Genomic DNA, 16,300 nt, shown 5'->3' with positions numbered 1-16,300 from the left:
TTTAGTAGTATCATAAACTTCAAAGACAGTGTTTGAGTGTTACTTTAGTAGTATCATAAACTTCAGACAAATTAATTTAGGAAATAGTTGTCAGAAAGTCTGAAAAGAAGTCAAAAATAATACTTTCAAGTCTCACAAACTGTGATAAAGGAGTTAGACAATGCATGATTTTATCTGTCAGTTTCACTTAACTCTCATCTTTTCTCATTTAGGTTTTCTCTCTAATAAAATACAAAATTGATCTTGATAAAAGTACCCTTTTTTTCCTGGAAAGCTCTGTTTTACAAGTCTTAATAGCCAATTGATGCCATCCATAATGATTCAACCTCTATACAGTAAAAGAGAGTAAAGAGAAAAGATTTTACTGTTACTGTTTATTAGTAAAGGGGTTCAAGTTGGGCAGGTCTTGCTCAAGCGGCAACCTCCAGGGCTGAAAAATGAATGAGGAAGTGCCAAAAACTGCAGTTCCTCGAATGGCCACTTGACGTTGTCAATCCCCATAGACTCCCATGTTAAAATACCCAACTTTACAGCAGAAATAAGCATGTTTACAGCCTGGTACAAAAAACGGTTTTGGTCTCTATAGCTAATTTCCCCACTCATGACAACTGTACGGGGGGTGAATTTTTAAACAACTCACCTGTTTAAATTTTATTAAGGCTTAAAGTTATGCATAATTAAGGGTGTGGCTGCTTTGAGTGACAGGTGGGTGCCGTCACAGGTAAGTTGCTACCATGGCGAATGTTGGTTAGGAAACGATTCACAGAGCATAGGCGTAGCCGTAGCTGTCGTTATTTCAGTGTGTTTTCAGTTCATGAAAGTTAATTGTAACATTTTGGTTGCCTTGCTCAGTGTTTGGTTGTAGTTGGAGGAGTTGGATGTTCAATTTTTTCCAGTAAGTACATTTTGTTTTAATGGTTTTAAGCCTGTTTTTTCACTAGCGAAAATTAGCATTAGTATTAGCATTATCACAGTTAACCATGGACTGTAAATACACCATGCAAACCAAGCTAGCAAGCTAGGAAGCTAGCAGCTAGCGTTAGTGTCAGCTCCACCCTCTTGTCCAAATATGGTCACGCAAAATGCAAACTCAAGGCTTCAGTACAGGAGTCCACAAAATGGGTGACGTCATGGTGGCTACGTCCGTTACTTTTTTTAACAGTTTTTAGGGTCTTGCTAATGTGTACTAGCCATTATATGTATCTGTATTGTCTTCATAAGTGGACTATGTGCTGGTGCATACACAGAGTAAATGTTTGACTACTGACATGTTTTCACAGTCAAAGTCTAACAGCAACGTGTCGAATTTAGCTCAACTATTAAAGATCAAGGTCCACATTTCAATTCATGAACTACACTTTTAAAATTGACCCATATTGACCCAGAATTTGGTGTTCTAGGTTGCTACTTTAAACCTTCTTAGGAAAATAAAGAAACAAAGCATCTTGTATTGATTGCTGCAGTCTGAATGGTTTCTTCCTGCCACCATGAAACTCTTTCAGTTGAAAGAATTTTGATCTAATAAGACCGAGCAGTTGCTGAAAAATGAGGTCACAGCAGTAGTGAAGAAAGACATGGCCACCTTCAAGTCCATTCATTTGGTTAAACACCTGTAATAGTCATCTTTAGATCTTTTTTTTTTTTTTTTTTAATTGGTGAAATAATAAATTGGAACAGTCCACTCTAATTATGAAAAGCACAAAAGAATGTTGGACTTTGCCCAAGTGATGAAGCAAATGATCGGTCTGAGTTAACCATGTGTCAGCTGTTACACAAGTGACACCACTTTAACCTCTCTTTCATCTCTTTACTGTTTCCCACTTCCCCATGTGAAAACTAATTAGACAGCAAAGAACTGTGAACTCCCACCCCCCCCACCCTCCCACAGAAAAGATCAAAAAAGGTTTTGACCCTGCCAACATTTCCCCCCTTGACGCAGACAGCCCCATTATCAAGCTGACTTCTTTATGTTGCATATTAAAACGACACTGAGTGGAACTGGCGATCGTGTAATTTCCACCATTCTCTCAACATCGCTGCAGATTCCTTTCATAGAGGGACTCTTCTTATCATTGGATTACTGTAATCTGGATTAAAACGGTGGAGTGTGTGACAGTTGACTGAAATCTGCGGTTGAGTCTATGATTGAGTGTTTGTACACATGTGCATGTCCGTGTATGTTTGTGTAACACGCTCAGGGTATTAAAATGTGAGAATGACAGGATGTATAGTAGATAGTGAATTCGTTATTTGTACACGTGTTTATGTCTGTATACACATATCTACCTCCTCCAGATAAGCAGTCCAACTCCCATGGAGAGCAGCATAATCAGGGCAGCCACAGACACGACAATGATGATCACCACTGGACTCTGTTCGCTGGACGCCAACGCCACTGAAAATGGAAATATATCAATGAATATGCTTCTGAATAAAACACACACCAATTATTAGCCAGGACAAAGAGCCACAGGCATTTTTGCACTGCATATGCTCATCATCACACTATATATGCACAATTTAACACAACGGCATGCAAGGCTCATACAGTACTGTATATTACATGTAAACAAGAACAGGAGATGAGAACAAATAGAAAGGCGATGAGGGCCAAATTAATTTTATATACAGAGTGGAAGGTAAACTAACATTTTTTTATATTAGAAAGCCAAGACCTCCCCTACATCATTAATACATGACCCTCCTGTATTACACTATTGTCTACATACATACCCTTTGCTCCACTGAATTAACTCAGAATACCAGAAGCAATACATCACATTGTGTTTCAGTGAAGACCATCACATTACATGATCTCCTGAAGCAACAGAGAGGAAGGAGTCCTGCACCATGTTTGATTTAACATGGTTTTTAACTTAAATTATAATGATCCAGAACATATGATTTCATTAAAGGACTATTTCACACTGTAACTGATAAGTAATCATCAAATCTTATGCTTATTTCATACATGTTTGGATACATTATTTGCACTAATTTTCCAACCTGGTTTCTCACTAAGGTGTTTTAATAATCATTTTGTATACTTCAGTTCAGTTTTCATTATAAGATGAAGTAGGAGTGGATGTGACACCAGTAGATGAATTCATTTTCTGTTTAATCTGTTTTTCATGTGTTTTCTAAATGTTGACTGAATTTAAGTGTCATTTTCTTCTTCTTCTTAAAAAAAGGAAGATTTCCTACCATGTGGTTTTTATTAGTGGATAGGTGACTGAAATCTCTGAGTAGTGGGAGGTATTCACACAGCACTGTAAAGCGTAGTATATGGTCCTGAATCAGAGCTAAGCATGCAGTAGCCATTAATTATCATCATAAAACTGAACATTAATCTTCATTCATTAAAAAGTTTTTTTTTTCTCCATCTGTGTTACAGTTGTCCACCTGCCAACTCCTCCAGTTTGCTTAAAATCGACCAACAAATATTTCCATTTGTCTAATGCACAATTCCATTTGTCTAATGCAGGATTCTTCTGGCAGATAAATGCCATAATCGTGTTATTAGGCTTAATGATAATACAATATTTTTAAATCTTTTTGCAGGCCTGCAATACCTAATGATGTGAAGCAGCGCAGGACTATAAGACTATGAATGCTCACCAAATCCCTTTTCTGGATCAAATTAAAAAGGTTCAAAACAAAGAATTCATGAGAAGCACAAGGCATAAAACGCATCGAGTCACAACTAGACACTGGGGTGGCACGAGAGACGTGGTATCAACTTTCACAAAGAAGAACCATTTCACAGCTTACTGGTAAAATGTTGAATATTCACACATATCTCAGACACAGCCACATCTCCTCTGCCTCTCCTTCTCACTCTAGCAGCATGTCTCATTGTGTGGGCTGGCCAGGTGCCTACACAAACCCCCTATCTCAATCTGCCTGGTGGTGCTGAGAGGAGGGAGTGAAGAGAAAGGAGAGAAAGTGAGGAGGAGAAGGGGGGGGGAGGCGTAAAACGGCTACTCACACTCGCCAAGTGTCTGCAGCTCCAGGGGAGCACTGTATGCTCCGTAGTCGATGGGCGGCGGGGAGGAGGAGGAGGAGGAGGACGATGACGATGAGGAGGATGATGATGAAGAAGAAGAAGAAGACGAGGACGAGGAGGAGGCAGAAGAAGAAGAAGAGGAGGATGAGAGAGGGGAGGAGGACAGGGATGAGGAGGGTGCCGGCGTGGAGATCGGGCGGATGAGGAAGACATATGTGGTGCCAGGTTTGAGGTTGTTGACACTGATCCGTGTGGCAGCAGTCTTCACAGTAGAATAACTCTGATCCTTTTGTTCCTGTGGAGACAGAAAGCGATGTGAGAGACAGGGAAACAAAGACAGAGTTGAACAGCAGGAGGAGAAGTGAGACGAGTAGGAGGAATCCATTTGTGAGATGCCTTGTTCATTCCAAGGCACAGTTTGTAATGCTGGAGGACATGCGAAACAATTTTGTAACCAAATCAAGAGCTTTGGTTGTGTCTCATTTGTTGCACAGTGTTTCAAAGAGTCAGACAAAGTTTAAGAGTGAGAGTGTTTGGCAGCAGTTGAACTGCTTTTAATTGAGAAGTATCAAAACTGCCCTTTGGGAGAAAAAAAAAAAATTAAGTCCAGACACTAATAATTGCATGAATCAAATAATTTGACAGATCTTTAGAAAATAATAATAATTTCTTTAACGCTCATCTGTTTCCATCCGTGAGAATGAGTCACACTTTGCACAAGTGGGCACAATGGCTGCAGTGAGTAGGTGACACACATTACCATAATGACTCCACTTGTTGTCTGATATGTTTGTTTTTGCCTGTTCGACGCAATCTCTGCCTTGTTTCAACAAACAGTCCTCATTGTATCTTTGCATGTCCTCCCTCTGAATATCAATAAGATCACTCCGATCGAGCTCGTATAACAGCTGTGATGATAAATCTGATTTACATGCAAGGGTATTAAGAGGTAAAGCGAGTGTAGTTTTCGAGTGTGGTCATGTGTGCACAACGCCGCTCGCATGAGGTAACGGGCGTATGACTTTTTCATTACAGTAAGTCCGAGAATAGAATTGCGTGTGGAGGGAATAAAGAAAGAAAAAGTCAGAGAGAGAGGGACGCAGGCAGAGGGAAATAAAGAGAGATTAACTGAGAAAAAGAGTGGAAACTACTGTATAATGAGGGACTCCTGTGGAGCTAATATGTGACAAAAAAGAGAGATGAAGAGGCGAGTGGATGAAAAAGAAGAAAACACAGAAATGACGCTTTGTAATATTTGCTATATCAAGTTATGAATAAACTCATTATTGCACATAATCAGTCACATTAATAGTCAATGTTATGATTCAGATGAATCAGCTCATATGTTTGTAATTTTTAAAAATATCAGTAAGCATTATGTGGAGCCATACTGTAAAGCTGTATCTTGATAAAAAAGGCAATACACTGACTAAGCAAAGCCATATTATCTCCTTTAAATGGACTCTTTTTCAGTGTAGTTGTATTGCCTTTTCATTTCATGGCCTTTAACATTTTTCCTGTCTCACTCTGTTACTCTGTCTATCCCTTACACTCTCTCCCTCATCTGCTTCCTTCTTTTTGTTTCTAGTCTCTCAAAGCATCTTCCATCATTTCTATCACCATCTCTCCACCGAGTCATCTTCCCCCGTCCCTAATACTCTCCAACCTTTTCTCTCCCTCGGTCATCGCAGAGGCATCTCATTCCTTCGAAAATTCCCTGTTATCTCTTCTGTTTTCTCATTTCTTTCCTAGCCCACTCTTCTACTGAATCTTTTCTTGTTTTTTTTTGTTTTTTGTTTTTTTTCTGAAGATGTGGGAGTCGAGCAGTAAGGAGCGGGGCTTTATTAAATATGGTGAAGCATAGAGAAGAGAGGGAGGTGTGAAAATGGGTGAGAGTGTGACACAGCCAAACACAAAGACCTGGCATTGCTAGAAAACGCAGCGTATGAAAACGGAGAAGCGAGAGCGTGACAGCTGTGGTTTACGTGCATGACAGATTTACTGTGAAGACTGATGACAGTTGACGGCGTGGCCACAATCTGACTAAGTGCTATGTTAAATGAGTGTGATAAGGCGGATGAAATTACAGTGGTTATCCATAAAAGCATAAGAAAATGTGGCAGGAATACAGACTCAGGCTCATACGTCAGTGGCGCTTAATATGCGCTATAAAGTACATGATTTTTGAACAATATCTTAATGATTAACAGTTCAAGACAAGGATTTAATCAAGTGGAAAGAGATGTCAAAACACCATCTCTGATTTACACCAAAGTCACACAACAACCATCAATATATCACTTTCCGCAGTTGACGTTGGTAAGTCTCTATCCTCCTTTTGCCACCAGTGTTGGTTTATGCTAGGAAACTAGTATAGTGCACCATGGTGGATTTGGGGGTGTATGCTATCTCGACGGACACAAACTGATGCTCAACCAATAGGCTACTAGATTTCAGATATAGATATCACATACTGATATAACAGTGTATTTACCTTCTCATAGTATTTGACCTCATATTCAGTCCTGCTGCTGTTTGGGTAGGAAGGCTCCCGCCACACCAACGTTATGCTCTTCTGCTCGATCTTCTCTGCTCGCAGCTCACTTATCAGAGATGGTGCTACAAGGGAGAGAAAGAGGAGAAGACAGAGAGGTGAGCTTGGGAATTCCAGTCTCATTCAATATACACACAATAGCTTCAGAACTTTCCTCAAGGACATCAGAAACAGTAATTACCCTCCGATATTTCCAGTTTTCACAGAGCTTGACTGTGCAGACAAAGGTCAACAGAGGAATACTGTACAGTGAATTCTCTTTCAGGGTGGATTTTGCCAGAAGGCTAGCACTGATATACTTAGTATACCCTAAAGTATTTTCAGATCTGAAGCAAGACAGCAAAAGAAATGTGGAGTGTGGGCATTAAAGAGCAGATGGGAAAGTCCAACAATGATCTCCTATCAGGAAAGGAACAAAGAGAGAGAAAGAAACAGCACAGAAATAGGTAGGAGAGAGGTAACGAGTTAATTATTCAAGTGGAGACGTGTCAGAGACGACAACTTCATCGGACTCAAAGTCCCATGAATGGACACACACTGCATACGTTTCTTTGTCTTTGACTGTGTATGTGTGTGTGGTATTGAACAGAGCTTGGGTCGGTACATTGGGACTGACAATAGATCACTACAGATATGGATTGACTTGAAGTCTGTATAGACACAAGACTAACGGATGGAGACGCTCCTGATCCGGATTCCCCGTTTCCTCTCAGAGTCTCTCAATTAAAATGACCTCAGAACTTTTTCTGACTCCATCTAGGAGAGCGGGCGGTGAAATTTATCCTGACAGATAGTTCTCTTTTTGATTATGATAGGGAACAAAACGGAGGACGAAAAGGTGCCTTCCAAATTTAGCTTGCAAAGCAAAACAATATCATTACTACGGAAAGACCAGTCCTTTGTTTCTCTGTCAATAAATGACAGGCAGCGCATAGTATGATAATCAGTAAGCACCACCCACTCTTGCTTAAGTGCTAATTATGCCATGTTTAATGAAGAAGCAAAATGGGTTGTCACTCAAAAAGACTAAGAAAAATAAAGGGGTGCAGTTAGCTTAGTCAAACGGCCTTCATGTTTGGGAGGAGCGATGCCATTAAGGCCATTAGGGTTAGGTTTAGTAGCAGGGGAGTCTAAAGGGTGTTTTCTGTCATCTTTTTTTGCACTGAATGATAATTATTGCTGTTTTCCACTTACTTAAACGCCTCCAGATTTTCCATGGCACTGAAGTCCCTTTTTCTTATTTTCTGCCGTTTCTTTCTGTCCCCGATGCTATTCCTGTTTTTCATCTGTTTTTCTCGCTTTCTCATTCTCTCCCCGTCAGTTGACTCGCTTCCTCTTTTGTGCTCTTCTCACTCGCTGCTCATCTCTTTCCTGACCTCTCACCGACACCTCATCTCTTTTCCTCTATTGAAAACGGCCACACTAATGAATATGTCACACTAATGAATATGTTCTGCCTGTCACTCATACATGAGCAAAACTATGTAAACACACAACATCCTCCTCATACACACAAACACACACACACAAAGCATCTGCACAGCTCCTTCTTCTCCTTCTGTCCTCCTCTCGAGAAGATAACAGGAAGATAATACCGTCATTTTAGGCAGCGGAACAAAGACACACTCGATCTGTCTGTATCTCTCTCTCTCTCTCGCTGTCCATCTCCATCTGTCTGTTTTTTGATGTCTCTGAACACACAGGTATTATCCATTATTCATGGTGACTTCTGTGACTTTTTGTATCATGGAGGAAAGATGTGTGTGTGTAGCCGTACGTGTGTGTTTGTGCGTATCAGTCAGGCCAGTGAGTGCAGAAACTATCATTGCTTTTTATGTCTGCCCAATCAGGCAGACTGGAGGAGGAAGAAAATTCAAGCTGTATGATTGGCCTGAGTGTGTGTGTGTGTGTGTGTGTGTGTGTGTGTGTGTGTGAGATTGTCTCACAAATGGTGTACAGTATGAATGCAGCTCTGTCTTTATACCGGCTTGTTAAAAATCTGAATATGCAGAATCATAATGTGAAATCTAGTAAACAGATTAATGATTCAACATAACTTCTTTTCATTAAAAAAATAATTCAAGTGGATTCAGTGCCGTTAAGCCACTGCAGTTGCAATTAGTAATCCACGAAAATGACTATGCTGTCATTAATGTAGGCACAATACCTTCTTAAAATGATTAAAAAAAAGCCAACCTGTTGCACGTTTTTACTGTGCTTTTTTTTGTGCATTTCACAAGTATTTCTTATTGTGACTTCACTTGGATGACTGAGCTTCACCGTGCAGAATGACGTACGTGCAGAGTTTGACACTAGAAGGCCGTTTTCACATTCATCTGCTGAAGGGAGAACGTTTCTCTGCACTCACCTTAAATCTGAGTTTCACACGAGTACAAAAAGAGCATGATTTTGTGACATCATAGTCACGAGTGTGGAAGCTCATTGTGGTCCATTACGCAACTTAATTGCATGTGTAAGGTGGAAACTTCAAACTTTTAGAGCACCCACTGAGAAAAGACTTTTCAATGAAGTGGGAGACATCTTGTGTCAAGTAGTTAAACTTTCGGAACGGACAATTTTTGCATATTTTTAGATGATGGATTTTTCAATGAGGGAGAAGGAATAAATATTAAAATTATCTTTAAAAGGTAATTGAACTTTTTGTGGAAAGACCCTATTAGACACAAATTAAAATTCAAAGCAAAGTATTTCTATATGGCTTAAAACATGTCTCGAGGCAATATTTAATCACACAAATTAAGCTCTTGTGTAATGAAAGCTTTAATTTACATTATTTCATCAGTGGAAACACTGGCCTACAGAAATAGTACAAATATGAAAGTGAATCACTCCACCTCATTAGTTCATCCTCATAACATGATGCATCCAAATAGAACTACTGTGAAACTTAAATGAGTGTGACATATTGCAATGGTGAACGCAATACAATCTCAGGAGATGACTGCTTTACTTGAGATGCTCTGAAACATACTGTAGCTTATCTTTCAGGTCCATATTGGTTGGGTGTGAAAAAAAATCTTTAAATACTTACAATATGATGTCCAGAAAACTTTAATCATGCCAGTTAGTGGCATTTTGAAAGTATGAACATATTACATGTACAGTAAAGACAAAATGTGAAGTATAAAAAGTGCAGGTGAGATGTGCAAGTGAAAAGGACAGTGATAAGAAAAGATACAGAGAAAGAAAAAAGAAAGAGAGCATGATTGTATGAGTGAAAAGAAGTTCAAACAGACACCCTCTCCCTCTCAGAGTGCCCCCCCAAAACACTGAGAGAAACTCAGCTTAACACACTAAACCAAGAACACAGTCAGTGTCAACCTGCTCTCCCCGTCTACAACTGCAGGCTATTGTTTGCTATTCTTTCCTTCCTTGCATGCTGAATTATGCATAGGACTGGTGCCTGCCTCCAAACCCCAGATCACATCACAGCTCAATCAAGCACAGAAAAAAAAAACAAGTGTGGACAATTTTTCTATTGGTGCACATGCACGAATACAAAAGTAAGACATCGCTTAAGGTGGTGTTTCCACCTCTGCAGCAGGGAAGAAGTGGTCTCTAATCGCTACGGCAGACAAACTGGCGTCCAAAGTACATTTCTGCACCCTTGAGAAATTCACTATTGCTATTAGTGTATACCATGCAATGTGCAGCACTCCATATGCATGAACACAAGTTTATACAATGATCCTTTCATATCCAAATGAGAGTGACCTTTCCTAACACCAGAAGAAGTTTTAGATCTTATAACATACTTTATTATGAGATTATTGAAAAAATGCATCAGAATTTGAAATTGCTGGTGTATGATTCTGCTACTTACACTTTATTACCTGTCACACTGTCTAGAAAATGTCCTCTGAGAACAACTAATCACAAAGATGAGATTTTTTATTTATTTCCTGTCAGCTTCACGCTTGTCAATTTTGCACACCTTTCACCAACAAAATTTGCCGACTGACATTGCAAATTTTGATATCATGAGTAGCTATGAAGTATTTGCACACAGCTATTGAGTACTAATTACTACTCTGGTGGATGTAATAGCTTCCAAGACATGCAAACAGGCACGAGTACTGATACGCCCACTTCTTCTCCGATACACAACGCACACACAAGAGTGTATGGCAGCAAATGGTGGGTGGCGTTGGGTTTGGCGCTGTATTTGAGAGGAAGAAATCGATGCCGTCTGCCGTCTGAAATGGCTTTTGCACTCACATGTACACACACACGCACACAAACAAAAACACACACACAATTGCACAGTGATTTTCACAAGTAATATAGAAGAGGTGATGGCCTTGTGGGCAATAAGCCTCTCCAGCTTTGCTGTGGAAGTGCACAGCAGACGTTTTCAAAGCCTCATCATACCACCGAAATCACATGGAAGAGGCACTCGTCACAAAGACATATACAGTAGCTTCTGATAAGATCCATTATGAAACCTTTGCAGTACATATACCAATCACTGATACAGATAATGGTCTATAGACTTCAAAGGGACACTATGATGAGAAAGAAAAGTGAAGCATGAGGAGGTATAATAGATGGAGTTTGGCACACAACGGCAACCAGGAAGAACACAGCTGTACCTCTCAGTGATTAAACTTACGTAGCCGGCTAGTACAAGCTGTAGCTGGGTATCATTGAGATTATATAAATTTGGTTTCTGGTTCATCTTATCAATTCAGTTGCTGTTGCAAACTGGTTTTGATTATTTTCATGTTATTTGAGTGAGAAAATATACGTTTCAATATGTGAAAAGCAAAAATTGTCTTTATTTTCAATAGATTTGACACCAACTCTGCATAAATTATGACACATTAAAGGTTCTACCTTATACCTTATATACAGTCGTGCACAACTTAAGTATTTTCTGCCTTTTACATGAGTTGGATACACTAACAGTGGATTGTGGAACATTATGACAACTGAGGACATGAAAAACGCTGCATTCTTACGCAACACTGCGGTATCACTTCAGTATTTCGACAAATATTGTAACATGCATGATATTTTCTTGTAGTGACTAAATTTTCTCTATCATTACTGTTACACGTGTGCTGGCACAGAAACACAGCTGGTCCTAACTTTGCTTTCAATAACTGACAAGTGGAATTGAAAAGCTTGTTTCTTAAAGAATCCAAAGGCTCCTATAAGTTCCAGTTCAAAACTGTTTCTCGATACCCAACGCCACCACAGGCCTGTCATTATGCAGACACTGGGGGTTATGTGGCGGCTCTAGCACAGGTCTCTATGGCAGGTAGATCTATGAATAGACTTTGGCACAAAATGGCAGCCGCCGCTGTAGGCTCTTGCATCCATGTGTACCGAGGCAGCTGAGGTGCAACTGGCATCTCTGTTTCGTTATCAAAGGAGACAGGCAGAGGAGCCGCTCTCCCCAGGGGCGACGGCACAGGCAGGGCTGAACATCTCGCAGTCATTCTGACTTTTTTCCCCTCTTCTTCCTCACTTCCACGGGGCCCTCTTGCTGGAAATTCTCTCTCACTGTCTCTTCGTCTCCTTATCTCTCCATTTCCCCGACACAGCTCCTTCTCCAGCTCGGTTCTCAGGGGAATCCGCTGTTCCCTGCAGGCCTGTTTGTGCCTCTGCCTAGATGACATCCATCTTGTCAGGAGGGGGTTTCATTGTTCTGCTTCTCACCATCTCCGCTGCATACTTTACGCGCTTCTGTGTGCATACGCATATTAAAAAACGGTGAGTGACTGCACGTGTGTTCGGGGATGAACAGACAAGACGGTAGAGTGTGTAGCTCTAAAGTCACAGGTGGGAGTGATTTAAGAGAGCTGTATCTGTCAGGTCTGTTCATGTTCAAAGGGTTAACAGAGAAGCAAGAGCTCCATTCCCTCTGGGCACAGCACCACTGGCTTCTACCTGGGGTTAAACGGATGGTGCAACGATTTATGTGACTGACAGCGGAGGAGTGGGAACATTTAGTTTCTTTTGGTTCAGCTGTCCCAGGGGCTTTTTATACACCTGCTGCCGCAAGCATTTCTGTCAATGGATCCAAAATCCCAGTGGAGTGTACATTTGCCTGTGCATTTCTTTAATAAAGTCATTAAAGTTTCAAATGGCCAAGGAGTTGCGTGGATAACTTTCACTTTTTTCCACTTCTTTTTCAGCTTATGTCTACAGGATGATGCTTCTAAATGCAAAATCAAAACCACTGAACCATCTATCTATCACAACTTTTCAGGGCTCTGAGATTGAGTCTGTATCTCTGTCTGTACAAATATCTAGGAATCGTAATAGATGATTCTCTATCTCTCTTTTAAGCCTTACATTCAGCAGTTGGTGGAAAAAACTGAAGTTGAAATAGGCTTCTTAGTTTAGACACAAGTCTTGCTTTTCCAAAGCCAAAAGGAGACTTGTTGTTGCCACCTTTATGTCTGTGCTGGACTATGGTGATGTTATATACATGCATGCATCTTCACAATACCTACACGCGCTGGATACTGTCTACCATGGAGCGCTGAGGTTTATTACAAATCTTAAAACCCTTACTCACCGTTGCTCTTTGTATGCTGGGGTTGGTTGGTCTGCCTTGTCCACCCATAGACTTAACCATTGGCATATTCTTATTTATGAGGCCATTCTTGGTCTGCTTCCATCTTACCTACAGATCTACATCCTTTAGAAAATTATGGGGAGTTACTGTCTTCGCTCTGAGGACTTATTCCTACTATCTCTCCCTAAAATTTGTACTGAACCGGGAAAAATGGCATTTATGTATGTTGTTCCCCCTGCTTCTGTAACATATGCCTGTTACACTTGGAATCAGTTGCAAAATCACCTGAATCTTCAGGAGCTGGTCTCACTGGACGCATTTAAAGTAATTCTAAATGACTTGGATTTGGGCACATCTGGCTGTAGATGTGCCTGTAGATGATAACATTTTATGATTCTGTAATTTATTCTTTATTTTCACCATAAATTGTTTGTTTTTTTCATGTCTGCAACCTTGTTAATTGTTCTGCTGACAGGCAGCAGAACAATTAACAGGGCCAAGAGGCTCTTGTAAGAGAGATTTTTAATCTCAAATGCCAAGTCAATGAGACTTTTGATCAATTAATAATATTTATTTTTTTTAGAAATTGAATAATTTACTTTTAAATTGACAGTAGCTCCTCACAGGATTTCACTTAGATTAGAACAACATCAAATATGCTGACAGACTAAAGCAAGAATCCACCGCTGCACACTTTCAAGGATCACTGGAGTGGAGAAATAATGTAGTATCCTTGTTCTACTCAGACAGTAACCTTGCACTGCACTTCATGCCTTGTATGGGTAAATTAAAGGCAGGTTTTCAGCAACTCTTTGATGCAAGGAAAAAGGTAGGACATTGTAGAATTTCATCTAGCTGTTGTGATGAAATCACTGACAATTAAAAGCAATCTTCCCTCAGATTTGAATGACAAATCTATTAACATTTGTAATTAATGTATATATTGTATATAAATATAATTACATAATGGTGTGGGTGACAATATATAATATTATTCCTGTAAAGCATCAATTTAGGGCATGCAAGTACAACATTTTATGTACAAAAATGCACAGTTAACTGCAAGATCAGAAAAAAATTCTAAGGTGGCTGCTAAAGTAAGCTGGCATGTAAAACTGCACAAACATTTGGACACTTGAAACAAACCTTAAAGACGATTCCCGACAATTACTCTCACAGTCACAGCATCCTACCAGTACCATTTTGAGGTTCACCAGGTGGCTATATGTGCATGCATGTGATTGCGTCCCAATCTAATGATGCTGTTTATGAGAGCAGCTACCACACCCAGGTCTCACTATCTTGCAGCAGGCCTTGCTGTTTTAATCTGTGGCTATCAGCCTGCGCCAGCGGTGGTGCGCTATCTGGCAACCTGTCCCCGTTTACCACTCACTGTCTAATCTGGCCTATCAGCATTCGACCGCATGGACGCCTCATTCCAAATACATATAGACACAACTCAAAATAATCAAAGTAGGAGCATAAGACAGAAAAACAGTAGGAGAGGAAGATTGGAGGCAAGAGGGAGGAAGGGAAAAAAATTATATTATCCAGGATCCTCCCTCAGAGGCGAGGTGAGCAGATGCAGTCAGAGACAGGTATTATCTATGGTTATTATCATGCATATCAGTGTATGAAAAAAAAAGAGGAGGGAAAGTGTTTAGAGAGGTGAAACACACATACACACACACACAAATTTGGATATTTTGGTCTGCGAGGGGGAGGATTCGGTGCAGGGAATACACCTGGATAGGGCACATTTCCATCTAAACTACAAGATTATATGTTGCAGGGACATGATCCACCAAGGTGTGTGTGTCTGAGTGTGTGTTTGTGTGTGAGAAAAGGGTTTCTGTGTGTGTAACAAAGAAGAGAGTCTCAGTGATAGCCTGATTAAATGTGTCAGTCAGTAGGTGGGTGGGTGAGCGAACAAGCAAGCGGGACAGAGAGTCTCCTGCCATATGACATATTCAGAAGGGCCTGATCAACATAATCCAGCTATGCAGAAACACCAGGTCCTGAATATAAGTTTACAATAAAAGGATGAAGCATGTCTGCACCCTGACAATGTTAAAATACATCCAATTACAGACGGCATGAGTGACCGTTGTTGGATCAGATTATTCAATATTTCAAGAAAGAGAAAACACAAGGAGCTGCTGTATGTCAAAAACCACAGATAACCTGTTGGCTCTGCATTTACTGAAATTTGGCATCTCACACAGAGGAGGGCGACTGGGGCCGACTTGCTTAAACTGCTCTTGACAGCTGCACACACTGATTCTGAACACTCTTTTGGCCCGATGTGCTTTAGCCTAAAGGGAGAGGCAAGGTCTGATCACGACATGTCCATTAAGCCAGACAGCCTCAACCCGGAGCCTCCAACAAATAAAAAGCCAGGCCACACACACACACACACACACACACACACACACACACACACACACACACACACACACACACACACACACACACACACACACACACACACACACACACACACACACACACACACACACACACAAACACAGTGACTGACCCAAGCCTGCTGCAGGAGGTTGGCTAAGAAGGCGAAGAAAGCTCTATCTGCCCTGACAGACTTGCAAGGATTGCAAATGCATGCACACGCATGCACACATCTCAACATCCACTTTCTGACACATAGTTCAAGTGCAGTCAAACATGTTGACATCGGAGGTGATCGCATTAAGTGTATGCTAGGTTTTGGAGAATGTGAGTGGGACTGCAGAGTCAAAGTATATTGTGTATTTGTAAGGCAAAAACACACACATAAGCATAAATACTCAAATACTGGGATTGTATAATGTATACTGCATATATTGTTTTGAAGACAATTGTTTGAAAATGATGTAAAAGCAAGGCTTCAGTGAATGAGAAATAAGTGAGAGCGCGTGTGTTTGTGTGTGCGCAACATTGGTCTGATGAGCTGAACTGTGTGTGACCCACCTACTGTTGTATCCGAGAGGAGTGCGCTGTCATTCAGAAAGACAGCTGCACAACCTTCTCGCTCTCTTTCGCACAGCAGGACGTCGTCAACCTCGCCTGCCCTCCAGCAACAAACCCCGTATAAAACAAACACGGCACGCACAAACACACCCGAGCTCTCTCTCTCTCTCAACGGAGGCGCAATAAAGACCTTACAAGGTATTAGACAGAAAAAAAATGAAAG

General features: G+C 40.7%; 1 protein-coding gene across 1 annotated transcript in view; it reads right to left on the bottom strand.

The window, feature by feature from the left end:
• LOC137198656 (ephrin type-A receptor 7-like) overlaps nucleotides 1-16,300 on the bottom strand; it is a 153,895-nt gene that overhangs the window by 26,085 nt on the left and 111,510 nt on the right. Inside the window, exons 6-8 of the mRNA XM_067612527.1 lie at nucleotides 6,501-6,625; nucleotides 3,989-4,301; nucleotides 2,287-2,395 (exon numbers count right to left, since the gene is read on the bottom strand). Of these exons, the coding sequence (XP_067468628.1) occupies nucleotides 2,287-2,395; nucleotides 3,989-4,301; nucleotides 6,501-6,625 (547 nt within the window). The remainder of the gene's footprint in view (nucleotides 1-2,286; nucleotides 2,396-3,988; nucleotides 4,302-6,500; nucleotides 6,626-16,300) is intronic.

This window comes from Thunnus thynnus, chromosome 15 (genome assembly GCF_963924715.1).
Source record: "Thunnus thynnus chromosome 15, fThuThy2.1, whole genome shotgun sequence".
In the NCBI taxonomy this organism is placed as follows: Eukaryota; Metazoa; Chordata; class Actinopteri; order Scombriformes; family Scombridae; genus Thunnus; species Thunnus thynnus.
This window is presented reverse-complemented; position numbering and strand designations above follow the sequence as displayed.